The 16,283-nt window shown below is 35.5% G+C and overlaps 3 protein-coding genes across 3 annotated transcripts in view; 2 read left to right on the top strand and 1 right to left on the bottom strand.

Moving 5' to 3' along the window:
* The window catches only part of LOC144445193 (uncharacterized), a 6,115-nt gene extending 2,340 nt beyond the window's left edge, over positions 1–3,775 (top strand). Inside the window, exons 3-8 of the mRNA XM_078134739.1 lie at positions 105–270; positions 1,215–1,282; positions 1,767–1,842; positions 2,576–2,681; positions 3,233–3,305; positions 3,607–3,775. Coding sequence (XP_077990865.1) covers positions 105–270; positions 1,215–1,282; positions 1,767–1,842; positions 2,576–2,681; positions 3,233–3,305; positions 3,607–3,775 — 658 coding nt within the window. The remainder of the gene's footprint in view (positions 1–104; positions 271–1,214; positions 1,283–1,766; positions 1,843–2,575; positions 2,682–3,232; positions 3,306–3,606) is intronic.
* Positions 3,776–5,935: 2,160 nt separating this feature from the next.
* LOC144445439 (uncharacterized) lies at positions 5,936–6,986 on the top strand. Its single transcript, XM_078134984.1, has 2 exons — positions 5,936–6,045; positions 6,489–6,986. Exons 1-2 carry the CDS (start codon positions 5,959–5,961, stop codon positions 6,756–6,758), a joined length of 357 nt encoding a protein of 118 aa, XP_077991110.1. The 5' UTR covers positions 5,936–5,958; the 3' UTR covers positions 6,759–6,986.
* A 2,235-nt stretch (positions 6,987–9,221) lies between these two features.
* Positions 9,222–15,289, bottom strand: LOC144445520 (COP9 signalosome complex subunit 5). The gene is made up of 7 exons (XM_078135108.1): positions 15,039–15,289; positions 13,844–14,078; positions 13,093–13,221; positions 12,214–12,279; positions 11,385–11,582; positions 10,715–10,860; positions 9,222–10,253 (listed from the first exon to the last, which is right to left on the bottom strand). Exons 1-7 carry the CDS (start codon positions 15,170–15,172, stop codon positions 10,154–10,156), a joined length of 1,008 nt encoding a protein of 335 aa, XP_077991234.1. The 5' UTR covers positions 15,173–15,289; the 3' UTR covers positions 9,222–10,153.
* Positions 15,290–16,283: the final 994 nt, after the last annotated feature.

Here is a 16,283-nt window from a genome sequence, read left to right as displayed (position 1 = left end):
ATTTCATGTTACATGTACACATGATAGTTTGTACAACCACCTGTTTGATTCCTCTACAGTCACTAATATATGAATACACAAATTATTGTATTTTATGGTTTCAGTATTGTTCCAGCATCTATATATTTCTCCCAAGAACCTGATGATGATGATAAGGAGGAGGAGGAGGAGGATGAGATGGAAAAGTCAGGTGAACATGCTGCCATGGTAACACCTACCAGACAAGGCAGCTTTCTTAAATCCATAAAATCAAGACTGACTGTAGCTCAGGTCAGTATATAAAATGGATTTTTTTTTTGGTGATTTTAGGACTCCTACTTCAACAATTAAACAGAACAGAAATATGGGTTTTATTAGACTCTTACAGCCCTCAGAGCTTCGCTTTACTAAAATTAAAGCGAATTGTTTTGTATGTACCGATGCCAGCTAAATAACCGTACTCGAATATCCTTGTACTGTGCGCCCTCATTGACCATGATAGAGATAACCATTCATTGACGTGTGACTCCGACGCTCCGTGTTATCACAAAAATCCGGGCTTCGCGAAAATATGGAGCGTCGCAGTCACACGTCAACGAACAGATATCTCTATGTGGTCAATGAGGGCGCACAGTACAAGGTTGTTCGAGTACGATCATGGAGTCTGTTATGTAGATGGTATCAGTACATACAAAATAATTCATTTAGCGTCAATTTTAGTAAAGCGAAGCTCCGAGGACTGTGAGAGAGTCTAGGGTTTTATACCCTGGTTGTTCTTCATCACAACAGTTTGTGTCAATGTCAATGGTTCAGCAGTGTTTGAAATATGACTCCAGATTTCCCAAATCACCATCATTTTTCCCAATTTTTCATAAGGTATGCTGGATGAGGTATGGTTATATTATTTCCCAATATTTTCCTCTTCATTCAGTGAGAATATTCTTGCGACCTAAAGATTTCGTCTCTACTCATCTAGTGACTCGTAGTGAGAAGGCCCTTTAGGTCACCCATATTTTCCTAGGCTTGGTTGAACAAAGAAAAATATTGATGAATGATATTTAATTATCCCACTGCATTTTTGTTATCCAAATATTTACAGATTTATTGTATATGTAAAGCCTATATTCAATAAATGTATTCATTATTTATTTATTTATTTATTTGTAATTTTATTTATTTATTTATTTATTTATTTATTTATTTATTTATTTATGAATTTATTCATACCATCATAGGTTGTTGAAACTGTTCAGAATGCCGGTGATTTGACCTTTGACTTTGTGATTCTGATCATTCTTGCCAGGTATGATATCCCAGCATGCTTTGCTGGCCTAATTCATTTAATTAGTCATTTATCTCCTTGACCATCCAGTGACGTTGTGGTCACAAGAAAAAAAAGGATATGAAGATTATCTGCACAAATGTGCTCCAAATCTCTTGATCTCTGTCTTTGTCTCTCTGTTTCTCTCTATCTCTATACATGTGTTTATTTCTCACTTTCTGTCTGTCTGTCTGTCTGTCTGTCTGTCTGTCTGTCTGTCTGTCTGACTGACTGACTGACTGACTGACTGACTGTCTGTTACTGTCTTTCAGTCTCTGTTCTGTCTGTCTGTCTGTCTGTCTCCCTCTCTGTCTTTCTATCTGTCTGTCTGTCTGTCTGTCTGTTTGTCTCTCTCTCTCTCTCTCTCTCTCTCTCTCTCTCTCTCTCTCTCAACTCTCACAAGCACAGTTTTAGAGTGATTCTTATCCAATGAAAAGCTCTCTCTCTGCCTTTCTTATCTCTCTAGTATAATTGCTGCCATTGGTTTATCAGAGGACAGCTCAGTGATTCTTGTAGCAAGTATGTTGATATCACCTTTAATGGTAAGTACGACTTCACAGAAATTCTTCTATACACCACAAATAAAATTCATTTTAAAGTTCACAGTGGAAGAGAGACAGAGAGTTGAACAGTGTACAGTATATTGGTTTGCATGTTTTCATGTTGATATTTACTTCTCAATAGATATTGCATCAGGAATTTTTCTTGACTGATGCATGGTGCCTCCATCTACTGAAAATTTCATGTAGAAAACATTGTAATGTGCTGTAATATTTACCATAGATTTAGAGGAAAGGTTAAGCACTACACTTTGGAAAGGTGCAAAGATGACTTAACTGTAATTTTAACCTTTAAAGGAAAGGTGCAATCAAAGAAATGTACGCTTTTCAAATAGCTTTTCTTTGTGTATTTCATCAACATGTGTGTGAATTTTAGAAATAAAATGAAACAAATTAAAATTATGCACCTTCAAAATGTCAAAATTCTGCCATGTTGAGTCTCACTGTGTGCAGCCATTTTGAGAACTTCTGCCACAAGTACAAAGGATGCTGGGAAAACTCCCTGCTTGTGATGTCACATCATCCTAAAATCCACTAGCATCTAGATCTAGGTTTGTGTGGCAGCTGTTTTTGCTCAAGGTCTTGCAATAAGTTGAAAATGAAATCTGTAATATGTTCAAAAGTGTGCATCTTCATGAAGCAATTTTGGAAAAATACAGTAACTGAAAACAAAATATGTAAATGCAATATGTTCCATTTTGTACATTTTTCACAGGGGCCGATTCTTGCCGGGACATTTGGTACAGTGATAGCACACGTCAAACTTAGAAATCTTGGTATGAAGACAGAGATTATTGGTTTGCTGTTATGTATTATATGTGGTAAGGAGAACTATCTATCAGCTTATTCATATAGCACATTTATGTCTTTTAGATGTGAAAAAACATCTCCCCTAACCCCTCCCTCCCTAGCCTGTTTACTGCACTGTTGAGATACATCATTAGCTGGTCATATTCTCTGCTTGTAATGATTACATTTCCAAAACTGATAACAAATTGAAAATTTTCACCAATAGCCTTGTTGATGACAGTGTGAAGTCCCTTCAACCATGACTAGTCAGACTATCATTATTCAAATGAATCAGTATGTGAATATACACTCATTATGCTACGTGATATGGTAATTTACATGTTATTTACATATGTTATATATGTAAATTTAACCACATGGGTGCTGGATAACCATTATAACGACTATTGGGGATGTGTCTACGTGAATCATTTGTAATTTTTCTCAACACAAGCGGAGAATACAAGGGCTAGGAGGTTCAACCAGCTAACGATGTATCTGGACAGTGCAGTAATCAGGCTACCCTCTCCCATGCACAGAAATGAAAGTAACAACAACATACTTTTTTCTTCTTTTGTTGTAGGTTTCATATTTGGTTTAGTCCTTGGTACTTGGGGTGATGTACTAGGATGGCCAACTGAAGCCATGTCAAGTAGGTGAGATACAAGACTAATCATTTTCATCAATTCAATTTCTTAGAGTATGAAATTGTTAACTAGAATATAGCCTGGACAATTTGTTAATCACCATGACAACCAAACTTGGTATTCATTCAGTATGTTATATAAGATTTCAAAGAAGTATGGGGAAATTTATTTTGAAGTAAACACACTTTTATCCAAAATATTATATCATATATTCAACCCTAACACACTGCAAAGAAACAAAATTTCCCTTTCAAAACATTACATATAGTATTATGATAGAAGCTCACAGAGTAAATGTGTATCTTTTCAGAGGTGAGCTGAGGGGTCTGGTAGTTGGTGTGTTCATAGCATTGCCGTCAGGAGCTGCAGTTGCCATATCTGTACTAGGTGGTAATATTGGATCATTGGTTGGTGTCGCCATATCTGCATCATTGCTACCACCAGCTGTCAATGCTGTGAGTACAAATTTTAACATTTAAAAAAGTGATAAAAAGAAAAATGAAATTTTTGTAACTAAAGATGAGTACAGTATGTAAACAAGAAGACTGCAAAACATATCAAATACATTCCTTGGCAGCGTTCTACATATAATATAACCCCATTGTTGTAGGTTAAGTGAACATCCAAAGTGCAGCTAATGAATTTATATTCCAGTAACGTATGTTAGTAAATTTTAATCATCTCAAATGTACTTTAGGCCTAACAAAAAAAATTGTGTGGTTCCGATTACATTCAATATTAGAATAGGTGGGTAGGTAGATTTTTTTTTTTTTTTTTAATGAATTTTTTTTTTTTTTATGTGAGTGTCTAGTTCAGGTAGTTATGTTTTCCGTTGTTTTTCCATATGTTCTCTGTGTTATTTATTTCTTCTCATCAGATGTACAGCCATTACAGATTGGAAAAAGAGTTTTATATTGTCTTCTCAAAAAAAGTATTCTTTGAAAATTTCATTTTCAGGGTATCCTTTGGGCGTATGCACTTCTCAATGTCCATGTCATTGGTTATGTGGAAACAGAGACAACCATTGTTCCTGTGACCTATGACCCCACAAACTTGACCCTTGGGTCAAATATAACCAATGAGCATACAGCATCTATGGAGTATCAGAACCCAGCATTAGATCTCTTTGTGGCAGGCAGTATTAGTTTAGTACTGACATTATTGAATATAGTTTGTATATTTATAGTTGGTATCATCGTTTTAAAAGTAAGTTTTTCATAATTTGTTCATCTTTTGTACCTGTCTGTTTTGTAAAATTGATATTATATTTGAAATTCTGTGTACTTGAAAGTTGCACTGGCTGCAACTGGAATGTCCTTTGAATATGTCTTCTGTTAGAAATAGTAACTTATTCATAATATTGTACACCCAGAACAAAATTGAATAACCCGTAGGTAAATGTAGTCTGTAGCTTTACATGTACCCATAGTATGGTACAATAAATAAAACAAAACTGATTTTTGGGTCCGCACCTATAAATCAATGCCAATCACAATTACAACCTGTTACTGTACAATTGGCATCTAATTAACATTACACAATGTGACTGTCTATTTATTACCTCTAACACTTGAACTTCATTCTTCATCAATTGTCGATAAATTCAAGAAGGACATCAAGACACATCTGTTTACAAGAGCTTTCTCTAACTTTTTACATTGATCAACTATTGTTCCTGTTCAGTGCCATGGAACATTATGTTGTATTGGATTTTGGCACTATACAAATTCTTTTGATTGAGAGATTGATACAAAGGCAATGTAATATAATTGATAGATTTTATATTTACATTTTATTTCTAATGATTGAAATGTGTGATGATTTCATACCTATTTTTCAAAGTTCGGAAATTATCTACATTTTCGTCAAAATCACATAATTTTGTGATAATTGATTAACAACAGAAATATGATTCTTCCTGTGTTTGATATAAACTCAAGTGTTGTTGGATAAAAAAACTAAAAACTATTAATAAATTCATGCAAATAAATTGACTTTCAGATAAAAGAAGTAGCACCCCATACAAGTTCAGCAACAACTTCTCATTTCTGGAAAACTGACATCAAAGTAGCCAGATCGTACTATCAAACTATTGAAAACCAACACCAGGGACAACTACTTGGAAAAATGTTCTACGAAGAATGGGAGGTATGCAAATAAATCATTTACAGTGTGGAGTTCACTATGATGATGGTTGATTGGTTAGCATGGCTGGCTTGGAACCAATCTGATTAAAATCTGATGTGGTGAAAGTGACTGTATTGCTTTATTTACCTCTATTTCCATTGCTTACTGCTGATTTCTGTTGTTTCGAGTGGGATGGTAGTGATCATTCCTGGAATGAATAGAGGTAAATAAAGAAATCGAGCCATATTGAAAACATCAGATTTTAATCAGATTAATTTGGTGATTAGCTTAGAATCTGTGGGTTACAGGTTATTCAAAGCCTTGCTACTGCCATTTGTTCCTGAATGACTAAGTCCTTGGGCAAGACTTGAACCACAGTTGTAGGCTTATAAAAGCTGCAGTGGATTGTATGCTGAGCACACGGAGTTGAGGAAGTATAAAGATCCATTGTGCCACTATATCTTTGCAGAAATTAAACAGTGATACAGGTGAAGCTTCGGGTACAGAAAGAGTCAAGGGTACAGAGGCAGCCATCATGGCCAGAAGATTCCAAACATTACTGGAGAAAATAGAAGGTGATAAAACATACCAACACATCATCAAAGAATTACCATCAGCTCAGGTGAGATATGTGCAGTGTTCAAACCATTACACAACACTGAGGGCGCCAAACTCAAAATATTAAACACAGTTCAGTGCTAGACCAACAAAGATGCCTGTCTACCTCCATGTTATATATAACTAAAGGGTGCTATACTCTGTTAATTTTTTTCACCATAGAGGGCGCTTCTGTATACAAACTTGTCACAAAGATCAGTCAGTTGACAAACCTGACAAACATATCTGGAACAAGCTCCCCATTAATGCTATTGGGTCAATGTCAATAAACACATTTAAATTATTGAGGACTCAGGGCATGGTCCTCATAATTTTGACTGAACTTTGTGAATGCATGAACACCAATGCGGAATAATACCCAGACTAATAAGGGATGTACATGACTTTAAAGAAGAATAAGAAAGAACTCAACTGTTTCCATTTTCTTGTTTTCATTTTTTTTTTCAGCCAGTGTCAAGACATTTACCATCAGAGTGGATGGAGCAGACAGAAACTAATGCACCACTTTCACCCATCGTACAAAGTCCCCTCATTCTCGCATCAGACAGAAATCCATTCTTTGTTTCGGTGTCACCAAGGAGACAAACATCTAAGACTGCATCACCAAGGCGACAAGCATCTAAGACTTCATCACCAAGGCAACAAGCATCTAATTTGTCTTTAAAATCTAAAACAGATGTTGAAATACCATTGAAGGATGCTGAAAGTGGTTGCTAGGAAACCAATAATTCTTGAATTTTGAAAAGAGATTTCACGAGAAATAGACAAGTTATAGAACAATATCATTATTTATAACTACAGTAAGGAGGTCTTGACTTTGATCAGTGTTTTCAGACAGAGACACGTGTAAAGAAATTTCTTCTGTACGTGAGAGAAAGTGATTTGCTTTACATACATAATGACTCACATTACAGGAGAAATGATATTCAGGATATTGTCTGTGTTAAAGGGGCACAAGGTGAGTTTATAAACTTTTTACTCAGGTGAAAATACTTACATAAAACCTTGATTTAAACTACTCTAGTATAATGACAATGTCACTGTATGCCTTCTATGACATTACAATTGCCTTCTGGGCATTGTTAGAACAGTTGATTGTCTTGTATGGATTCCTCCACATTTTTGATACGTCTCAAAAATTACATTATTGGATCGTTTATATGTTATATCTTAATATCTGGTGTGACGTCAGTACAGTTGCAAGTGATGGATTTTAAGTATACTTCAGTGAGTAGCATACTAGGAGTGACTTTTAAATATGAAGCAAAAATGTCGTTCCAAAATGTCTAAACTCAGCTTGTACCCCTTTAAAAATATCATGTCTCAAAACACTCAGGCAAATTCATTTCTCCTGTAAATGTGATGTTTTGAACAATCAATTCTAAAACATCAAAGTTTATTCTGATTGAAACATAACTGAGCATAAGGGAAGAAAACTGTTCACAATATGGAAACTGAAACAAACCAGCCCTCTTCTATTAAATGCTATTAGATTTAATTGAGATAAAGTTAGTCTGTAAGGTATGTCGTGACGGGGCGCCCTCACATATCGGTTAACCCCTCTCACGAGAGGAGGGTGGTAAGGGCAGAACAGCATGACATATCTTACAGTCTAAGAAGATCTGAAGTGTCTTCTTGTTTTTTCAAATTTCTTGAGAAGGACCGTTTATGGTGCAAACCAATCTAATTTTGCACTGAATTACTACTGTCATTTTAATATTAATTATCAGTACTAAAATGTTTCATTTTTTTAACTGCCAAAGCCGTACTTGCCCATTATAAGTTTAATGAAATATAACACCAAAATATCCTAACAATCAAAACACAGAGGCTGAAAGAATGTTTGTAATTACCTACAACTGCTGACATCAGACCATGGATGAATAGAACCTGTTACAAGCAGGGAAAGTAAACAAATGAATTGGATTAATAACATCGTGTCACAGCATGTTGGAAGTACAGAGACTTATATTACACACCATGGTTTGATAAGAACAGTTTTATGGTCTCTTTATGTGTACATGAAATGCCAGGGGAACTGGACATTTGTTTGTGAACATGAACTATTATGTAAAGTGATCATAAAACTGTTCTTATCAACTGATGGAATGTAATACAAGTCTCTGTACTTCCAACATGCTATACCAAGTGTTATTAAATTAATACTACATGTATTCATGTGTTTACTTTCACTGTTCGTCTCAGGTTCCGTTTGTCAATGGTCTGATGTCGGTATGTGTACACTGGACTACATGCAAACTATTTTTCTAACACATCACATACTGAAATAGCGACATACAACGATACAACAACAAATGTCTTAGGTTGTATGGTGCATTGCATTGCAAAGACCTTTATCATGATTTACACGTACTATTTTGAGGTTGTCTTTCTAGGAATGTTCTTGAATTATATAGGTTTATTGAAATATGAACAAAATTTAAATATCTACTACGTAAAGTGGCAAATTTAAATATCCTAACAGTCAAACACAGAGGCTGAACTTGTTCTTGCCGAGTCTGTAAGGTATGCTGTGGAGAAGCGCCCTTACACATCGGCAACATTTCCCACGGGAGGGCAGTGAAGGCAGAGCGACATGACCTATATGTTACATTCTAGTTCTTACCTTGAAAAGTTGCTTGAAATTTGTTGCCTGTAGAAAACTACACACTACTAACTAATACACAGGGAATGCTAACACAAATTGAAATACGGAGAGTTTGAAATTTGCAGTTAACCACGTACATAATTTAGTGCAAATTTGCTAAGTTAATTTTGAATTTGACATTGTACATGTACATGAACTTAGTAGAGTCATCCTTAGGACTCAACGTATGATTACAACTTACCACACGCTTTTAAAAACTAAAACAAATATAGATGACAAAATCTAAATTTCTAAATATACCTTTTGAAACACAAGATATTTTAGAATAAATTATTTTTTAATTCTGTATTTTGTATGGGTGTTCTTGAAATAAGTGTACAATTATGATACCCATGTCTATTTTAAAGTATTGTTATTAATTAGTGTGCCATCATGACAATCAGGTGAATCCAACTAATAGAGCGCCCTCTAGTGGCAGAGCTTCTGAGTAATCCGTCAGACAGTCACACTCTTGCCTTGTATCACATGAACAAAAGAACCAGTAAGACAATGTCATATCTTTGAATTGTATGAACTACTTTTTATTCATCAAAACTCTGAACAGACTACATTGCTATTATTTACTCTAGATTGTATTTATGAAAAGAAAGTTACCTTTTATGAATAAAGGGCAAAAATTGTATGTTTCTGTTTATTACTGGTCATCTTTGAGTGAGAAGTGGCTGGAGAGAACAGGAATTAACTGATGACATCACTTGCAATGTATGATGGGAAAACATGGCTGCCAATGACAGGAATGAAGCATTGCTTCAATTTTCATTGTTTTCTATTCTATTTTTATCATATTCTAAAAACGGCCAGCCACACTGAAGATGGTCGTCAATCTACTCTCCCTCACACACTTCTCTCTACATCTTTCCTTATTTTCAATTGTTTCTCTGTATCCTCTCATTTTGTTAGCAGTTCTGTCTGCGCCTGGTCGCTCTTCGGAGATCAGGCTCATTATAAATTTCCTTTTTTATTATTATGTTATTATCATAAGTGTTTCTCGCTTATACGGTTTTACTTTTTATAATGCAATATTGTTTTCAGTGGATGCAGGAACTACCATACCCCACAGTGTACGGCAATCTTTAATGACACTTGTGAAATTCCAAGATGTGTATGGGTGTGTGGATGTATGGGTGGCTGTGTGTTGGGGTTATGTGCATATTTGACAGATTTTAAGCAATTGAGGTCATTCAAATTGTTTAGTGGCCTTCCTTTATTATTACTTAATCATAAAGGTATGACATACTATTGTATACACTACAGATTTCCATGAAAATCACTGAGAAATGTTACAACTACACTACACCTAGCCAGTACACTACTTGACGATATATATTTGTTTATAGATAACAAAATGTTGAATAACTAACACTGTAAAGTTCTCACTGATAAGATGTACACAATGAAAGAAATGTCCATTGCTCATATCAGGGGGGGCCAAGGGGGGACGTGATCATGAGGGTGCTGATGGGGTGGAATGAATCTGATTGAAGAGTCTATCTTTGATGACCTGTGACATCATACCATGAATGGCTTCAATAGTTGTCTTGCAGCTGTCAACAAGAATAACAGACAAGATTGAGTTAAAATTATCAATATTAAACACATCAGAAGTATGTCAGCTTTTGTTGTTAGATGATATATGATTTGTTCTGTCTCTCTTTTCCTTCCTCTCTTCTATCTCTGTGTTCTCTCTCTCTCTCTCTCTCTCTCTCTCTCTCTCTCTCTCTCTCTCTCTCTCTCTCTCTCTCTCTCTCTCTCTCTGTCTGTCTGTCTGTCTGTCTGTCTGTCTCTCTCTCGCTAACAACTCATAAACTGAGTGATTCTTATCCAATGAAAAGCTCTCTTTCTCTCTCTCCATATAATATCTCTCTCAATCATAAATACTGGACTGGCAATTCTAGTTGAATTCTATAGTTATAATAAATGTGACATCTTCGTAGTGGATAACAAGTGTGATGTCATATTCACAGCATGATATTGACAATGATGTCATATTTTGTTGATTACTCACCTATCTCTTGTAGCTTTAGCTAGTTTATCTTCTGTCTTCTTATCATGATGATCCATCAACATAAAACCTCCCCTACCTAGCTGAGTCTCACTCTGTTCTAGTTTCTCAGACAAGTCTGAAATCTGTCCTGTAGTGTAATCGGCATTCTGTGGCAGTGAAAGCAGTGATGACTTAGTGTGAGTAGCAATAATACAGTTATAGATAAATATTGTTAGAATATACATGTATAGTATTCCATAGGGAATATGACTGACAGAATAGTACAACTTGACATTATTCCCCCAACATTTTTCTTCGTTCAGCCAAGGAAAATATGAGTGACCTAAGGGGCCTTTGTCACTACGAGTCAAGCGACTTGTAGTGACAACCCCCTTTATAGATCACTAGTATTTTCTGATTGAATGAAGAAAAATATTGGAGAATAACATAATTATACCAGCACCAGTAATATCAAAGAAAAATCAGAGAAAGTAATGGTACTTTGAACATTTTGACTCATATTTCAAACACAGCAGAACCAGTGATGTAGACATGTGTCATCGTGACATAGACACATGGTGGCAGAACATAGAACAAAAAGAGTACATTTATATATTCCATATTTTTTGTTCAACTTGGCTTGGTGATATGGTTTTCACTAGTTACTTTTTTACCAGATAAAATTACTCACTGTTAGTAGACTAGAGGAGCTTAGCGTATTAACCCAGTATCTGTTCCACAGTGATTCTAACAATCTTCTATCCAATGCAGACTTGAAATAAGATACTTCTAGTGAATAGTATTGTTTACAATGGACACCAAAATCTTCTATTTTATTCAGTGGAATAGTTTGGTATTCTGAGGGGCCTTCATCTGGTGGTTTGTAGCCCTAGTAAATAAAATCAGATGGTTAGGGGGTTCAAGATGTGCATTTTGTATTCCCAAGTGTTTACAATCAATCATTTATGTATATAAACACTCGTCTCCGACGAAGTTCAGTGAGGACCTTCCCTCATGGGTTCAATGTTAATGCAGGAGGAAACAGGAGTATGACAGACTACATTGCTATTACTTACTCTAGATTGTATTTATGAAAAGAAAGTTACCTTTTGTGAATAAAGGGCAAAATTGTATGTTTCTGTTTCTTGCGAGTGATGTGAGTATGTGGGGAAAACCTGTGTTGTTCGGTAGAGTCAAACTGAACGACACTCTTAGTAAATTTAATCAAACCCTGCATGGGTTTCAACCCCGACTGCAGTGGTAAGAGACAAGTGATTTAACCACTCGGTCACCGACAACCCTATCCATAATGAGTACATGTATACCATAGAAGAACTATGACATATCAAAACAAAATGAGTGTCTTCCAAGAGTTATATTTATGGTTCTCAGGTCATTTATATCCCAATACAGTGTACCCTAAGTTTCATCAACAAATTCAAGATTCCTAGGACTACAGATAACAGATGGATAGAAGCACATATCAATTTCCTATAAACTTTACAAATACATATACATACCTTTGGGTAAGTCCTGAATGCACCTAGATTGACTTTACCAGCAGAGATAGTTCTAGTAGGATCAATCTATGGATAGTCAAAGAAACATACAACTTATTCCATAACAGTGGTATCAATTTAAAAGACAGACTATGGTAAGTTTTTTACTCTTCCAAACTACAAATTTGTTTTTTAATGCACGTTATCGTATATTCTATAATACCATAACACTGTTCTAAGGATTTAACTTTTCAAGTTGACAGCTTAGAACACCACACACATTGCCTTGCATTTACACTGACTGTTGGTTATGCATATAAGAATGACTGAAACATAATACGGAAGTAAAACTGCAGCACTGCACTTAACATGACTTGACTGCATCACGGCTACACTGCACTGCAGTATTACAATACACGCATACTGCACTCGAATGGGCTGTGTTGACTGGAGTATCATACAGTGACGGTAGAACTGCGATATGAATTACATACAGCAATATACTAAACTACAAGTCCCTATAAGTATTCAGAACTGCAAGGTATTGCAACTTTGGCTTCAGCTAGCTAATGAACATGAACTCTGCAGCATAAGACAACTCTCAATTCTCAGTACCTACAATAGCATTTTACCTCATGCTAGAGAGTCAAAATAGAACATGAAAGTCGACTTATTTTTATTCTTGAAGTGAAGCACATGGAACGGAAGTTATGGTGTGGACCAAGAAATTCAAGCTCAACGTTTGTTTATGATGTGCCTAAGCAGTAATATTGTATTTCAGGTACCAAGAATCACTGAGCTGCAACACTGCTGACTGCAACAAATTTCTAATATCAGAATATCATGGCTCTTTTCTGATTTAGGACTGAAGCCAGCATGGTTCAACAATCATATACTTACCACAATGGCTACAAATGGTTCTTGAAATTGTTGGTTTAACATCTGTGTACCGACATCAATACCTGACAACCAACACCCATAGCCTGGATGACTGTGGTACCATCCTATAGCATTCTCCAATCTACCAACCTAATAATGCACACAGTATAACACATACCATATCACAATGTAATATTTACATATACTACTATTGATAGAGTTCTGCCACCTAGGACTAGGTACTAAGTCTTCATCTACACACAGCCTCCTGAGGTGTCTGCTCTGTTCTACACAGTAACAATATTAATTCATATTCTGTGCCATTACACCAAACATATTGTCCAACACTTGGTATGTTTACATCAATCTACATTCTAGGAAAATTCCAGCTACATTCATTTCTGCCTTAATTACACTTGTCAATTTACACATGATTTTGGGTGATAAAGTATAGTAACATTATACCAGGGTACTCAACTTTGAAATCTCATAAACATGCTCTACTGCCCTTGACATGTGTTCAGCCATTTTTTTTAAATTTCCTGCAAGGGTTTATGGGAAAAGCTCAAGTGATGACATCAATTTACCCTACTCTCTTTGTCATGAAAGAGATTAGCCTGGCATCATCACTCAAGGTTTTCCCATAAACCCCTGCAAGAATTTTTTTTAAATGGCTAAAAAAATGTCCATACAAAAGATATGTATTTTAAAAGCTGTTTTTAAAAAATTATGAATTTCAAATTTGTGCATACATTTAAATAGAATGACTGACCTGTTTAGCACTTTCTATGTAAGCTGCCATGTATTCATAGGCAGCAGCCTGGGCGTTGACCCTTGTTTCTGTACCTTCTACAGGTAACGCAAAACAGTCCATAATTATCATGGTCTCTCCATCCACCTTGCCTAACATTAAACCCATAACTTCCAAGTTACCACCTGATCGGGCGTGCATCACCATTTTAAGCAAAGCTAGTGCTGAAATCTTGCAATATTTGAAATAATGGTTGCTGTTGGAAAGAAAACAGTGTGTACCGTTAACAACTTTTTTTAATATACATTTTTACATTTGGTTACTGGTTACAAAAAGGGAGACATTTGGTCAATTTTACAAGGTTTCACAAATATTTCAGTGAGGAATAACTACATGTAGTGTTGGACTAAACAGTGTTACTGAGTGGGGATTTTTGTCTCACATTTAGGAGAAAGGTGAGAACCTAAAATGCTCACATGACTGGATTCTACTTCTAGGCTATGATCACTATGTCATACACACATGATGATTAAGTTCAATGATACACTTTTGATTCTTGCCTAAATTAGGGGAAAGGTGAGTCAAAAATCACCATACAACTGGATCCTAGGCTACAGTGATCATATCACACTGCACAAGTATATTGATGATGATGATGATGATGATGATGATGAGGATGATGATGATGATGATTACGATGATGCTGATGCTGATGATGATGATGATGATGATGAGGAGGAGGAGGAGGAGGAGGAGGAGGAGGAGGAAGGGGAGGGGGAGGATGATGACGATTGATGTGCATAAAATAAATAGGTATGTCCCTACACGTTAGCAGTTACACCAAATCCTTTCGTTCATTTTACATGTATTATTGATAAAATGCTATTTTGTCCCACAAAGAAAACACGCTGGATACAATTCCCCCACTCAATCCCAAACAATAGATTTTATCGTGTACAGAAGTCAAAAAAGGTTTATTAACATGGTCTTTGAAATCATAAAATATTTCGGGGGGAGCTGGAGGGGGGGGGGTATGGCACAACAAAATGCAGAGAGGCCAAATGACACCGACAATTCTCACATGTAACTCTTTAGAACATTGCGAGACAGATATTGAGACCGACAGTGAGACATGTGCCGACATGAATAGAAAACCTTAGGTGTTTTAAAGAGATAATTCGCTATAGAAAAAGAAGACGAACGTTAAAATCCTTACTCTTTCGTCCAGGGTTTTGCAGCAAGAATTTCCTGTTGTTGTTTCTTGTCATACTTGTAAATTTCATCAACACTCTGAACCGACTCCATATTATTACCCATTTCCCACGTCTTCCGTGCCATTTTAGAATCCATGGTTACTGTTCGATGTCTTTTACGATATTCTAAATGTCCTTGTTTGTAATTGTGATTGTATTTGGAGTAAAACAAGATGGTTACAAAATGCACATGAAAATCACCAACTTCCACTGCAAGTCGCCATCTTATGTAGAGCGCCACTATGCGACGAACAAAGGATAGAAAAGACAATTCAATTATTACGTTGAGGGCGCTATTTGCAAATTATTGTGTACATACACATACAAATACAAGTGATGTAGTCACAGTGAAAATTGTGATGCGTAACAATTTTTGTCTTTAGGCAACAAGTAGATAGTTAAATAACGATTGTGAAAACTGATTAAATTTTTAATTTGTGCATAAATCAAACAAAAAATAGAATAATTGGCAAATTAATAATTCTTTGTACCTAAAGCCTAGGCTGAACAACATCTGAATGATTTTCAGACACTTCACAGGTTGCAGTGCAGATAATCTTCGGAAGATTCAGTATGGGCAATCAATTTTCATTAATCAATTATATGAAGATTAAAGACCAGAGTTTTAATCCCAGGTTCTCGCATTAGTGTTTTCCTTTCTGTGGAGCCATGAGGGGATTACATAGGATTATTATTTAGTTCTGCGACCAATTCTTCAGTTTAGCTTCAATGTCAGACAACTGTGTTTCATTCCTAAAATGTAATCTGTTTTGAAAGTAGACTTTGAAGTCACATAATTTGCATATATATTAATCAAAATTAATAACCTCAATTCGGGGTCACACAAAGGTCACACACACACAAACAAAACACTGACATCCAATCAAAAAAAAACCAACAAAACAAAGCAGTATGCTAATTTGTTTATTTTCAAAAATTTGATAGAGAAAAATTATGATCCAAGAAAATATAGAGGTCAAAGTTGAGAATAATTACAATATTAATATTTGAACTTTTTGGCAACAATGCCAGTTTGATTTTAATTTCTATAAATTGTGTGATTTAAATTCATTGGTGTGGCAATACTGGGTTGGTTAAAACATAAGGAACACACATATACAGATAGAACATAAAGAAACAAATTCTCAAACCAAAAGAGTGGGACAATAATATAGAAATGTAATGTAAGTCTGTTACAAAATCTCAAT

Source organism: Glandiceps talaboti, chromosome 14 (assembly GCF_964340395.1).
Source record: "Glandiceps talaboti chromosome 14, keGlaTala1.1, whole genome shotgun sequence".
NCBI lineage: Eukaryota > Metazoa > Hemichordata > Enteropneusta > Spengelidae > Glandiceps > Glandiceps talaboti.
This window is presented reverse-complemented; position numbering and strand designations above follow the sequence as displayed.

What these genes read in the sequence shown, in the direction of transcription:
- LOC144445439 (XM_078134984.1), top strand. Translation starts at nt 5,959, where the DNA reads ATGGCCAGAAGATTCCAAACATTACTGGAGAAAATAGAAGGTGATAAA. An exon ending in AAGAATTACCATCAGCTCAG is followed by an intron (nt 6,046 to 6,488) that starts GTGAGATATGTG and finishes TTTTTTTTTCAG; the next exon opens with CCAGTGTCAAGACATTTACC.
- LOC144445520 (XM_078135108.1), bottom strand. Translation starts at nt 15,172, where the DNA reads ATGGATTCTAAAATGGCACGGAAGACGTGGGAAATGGGTAATAATATG. An exon ending in ACATAGAAAGTGCTAAACAG is followed by an intron (nt 13,222 to 13,843) that starts GTCAGTCATTCT and finishes GTGCATTATTAG; the next exon opens with GTTGGTAGATTGGAGAATGC. An exon ending in GCTCCTCTAGTCTACTAACA is followed by an intron (nt 10,861 to 11,384) that starts GTGAGTAATTTT and finishes TCACTGCCACAG; the next exon opens with AATGCCGATTACACTACAGG.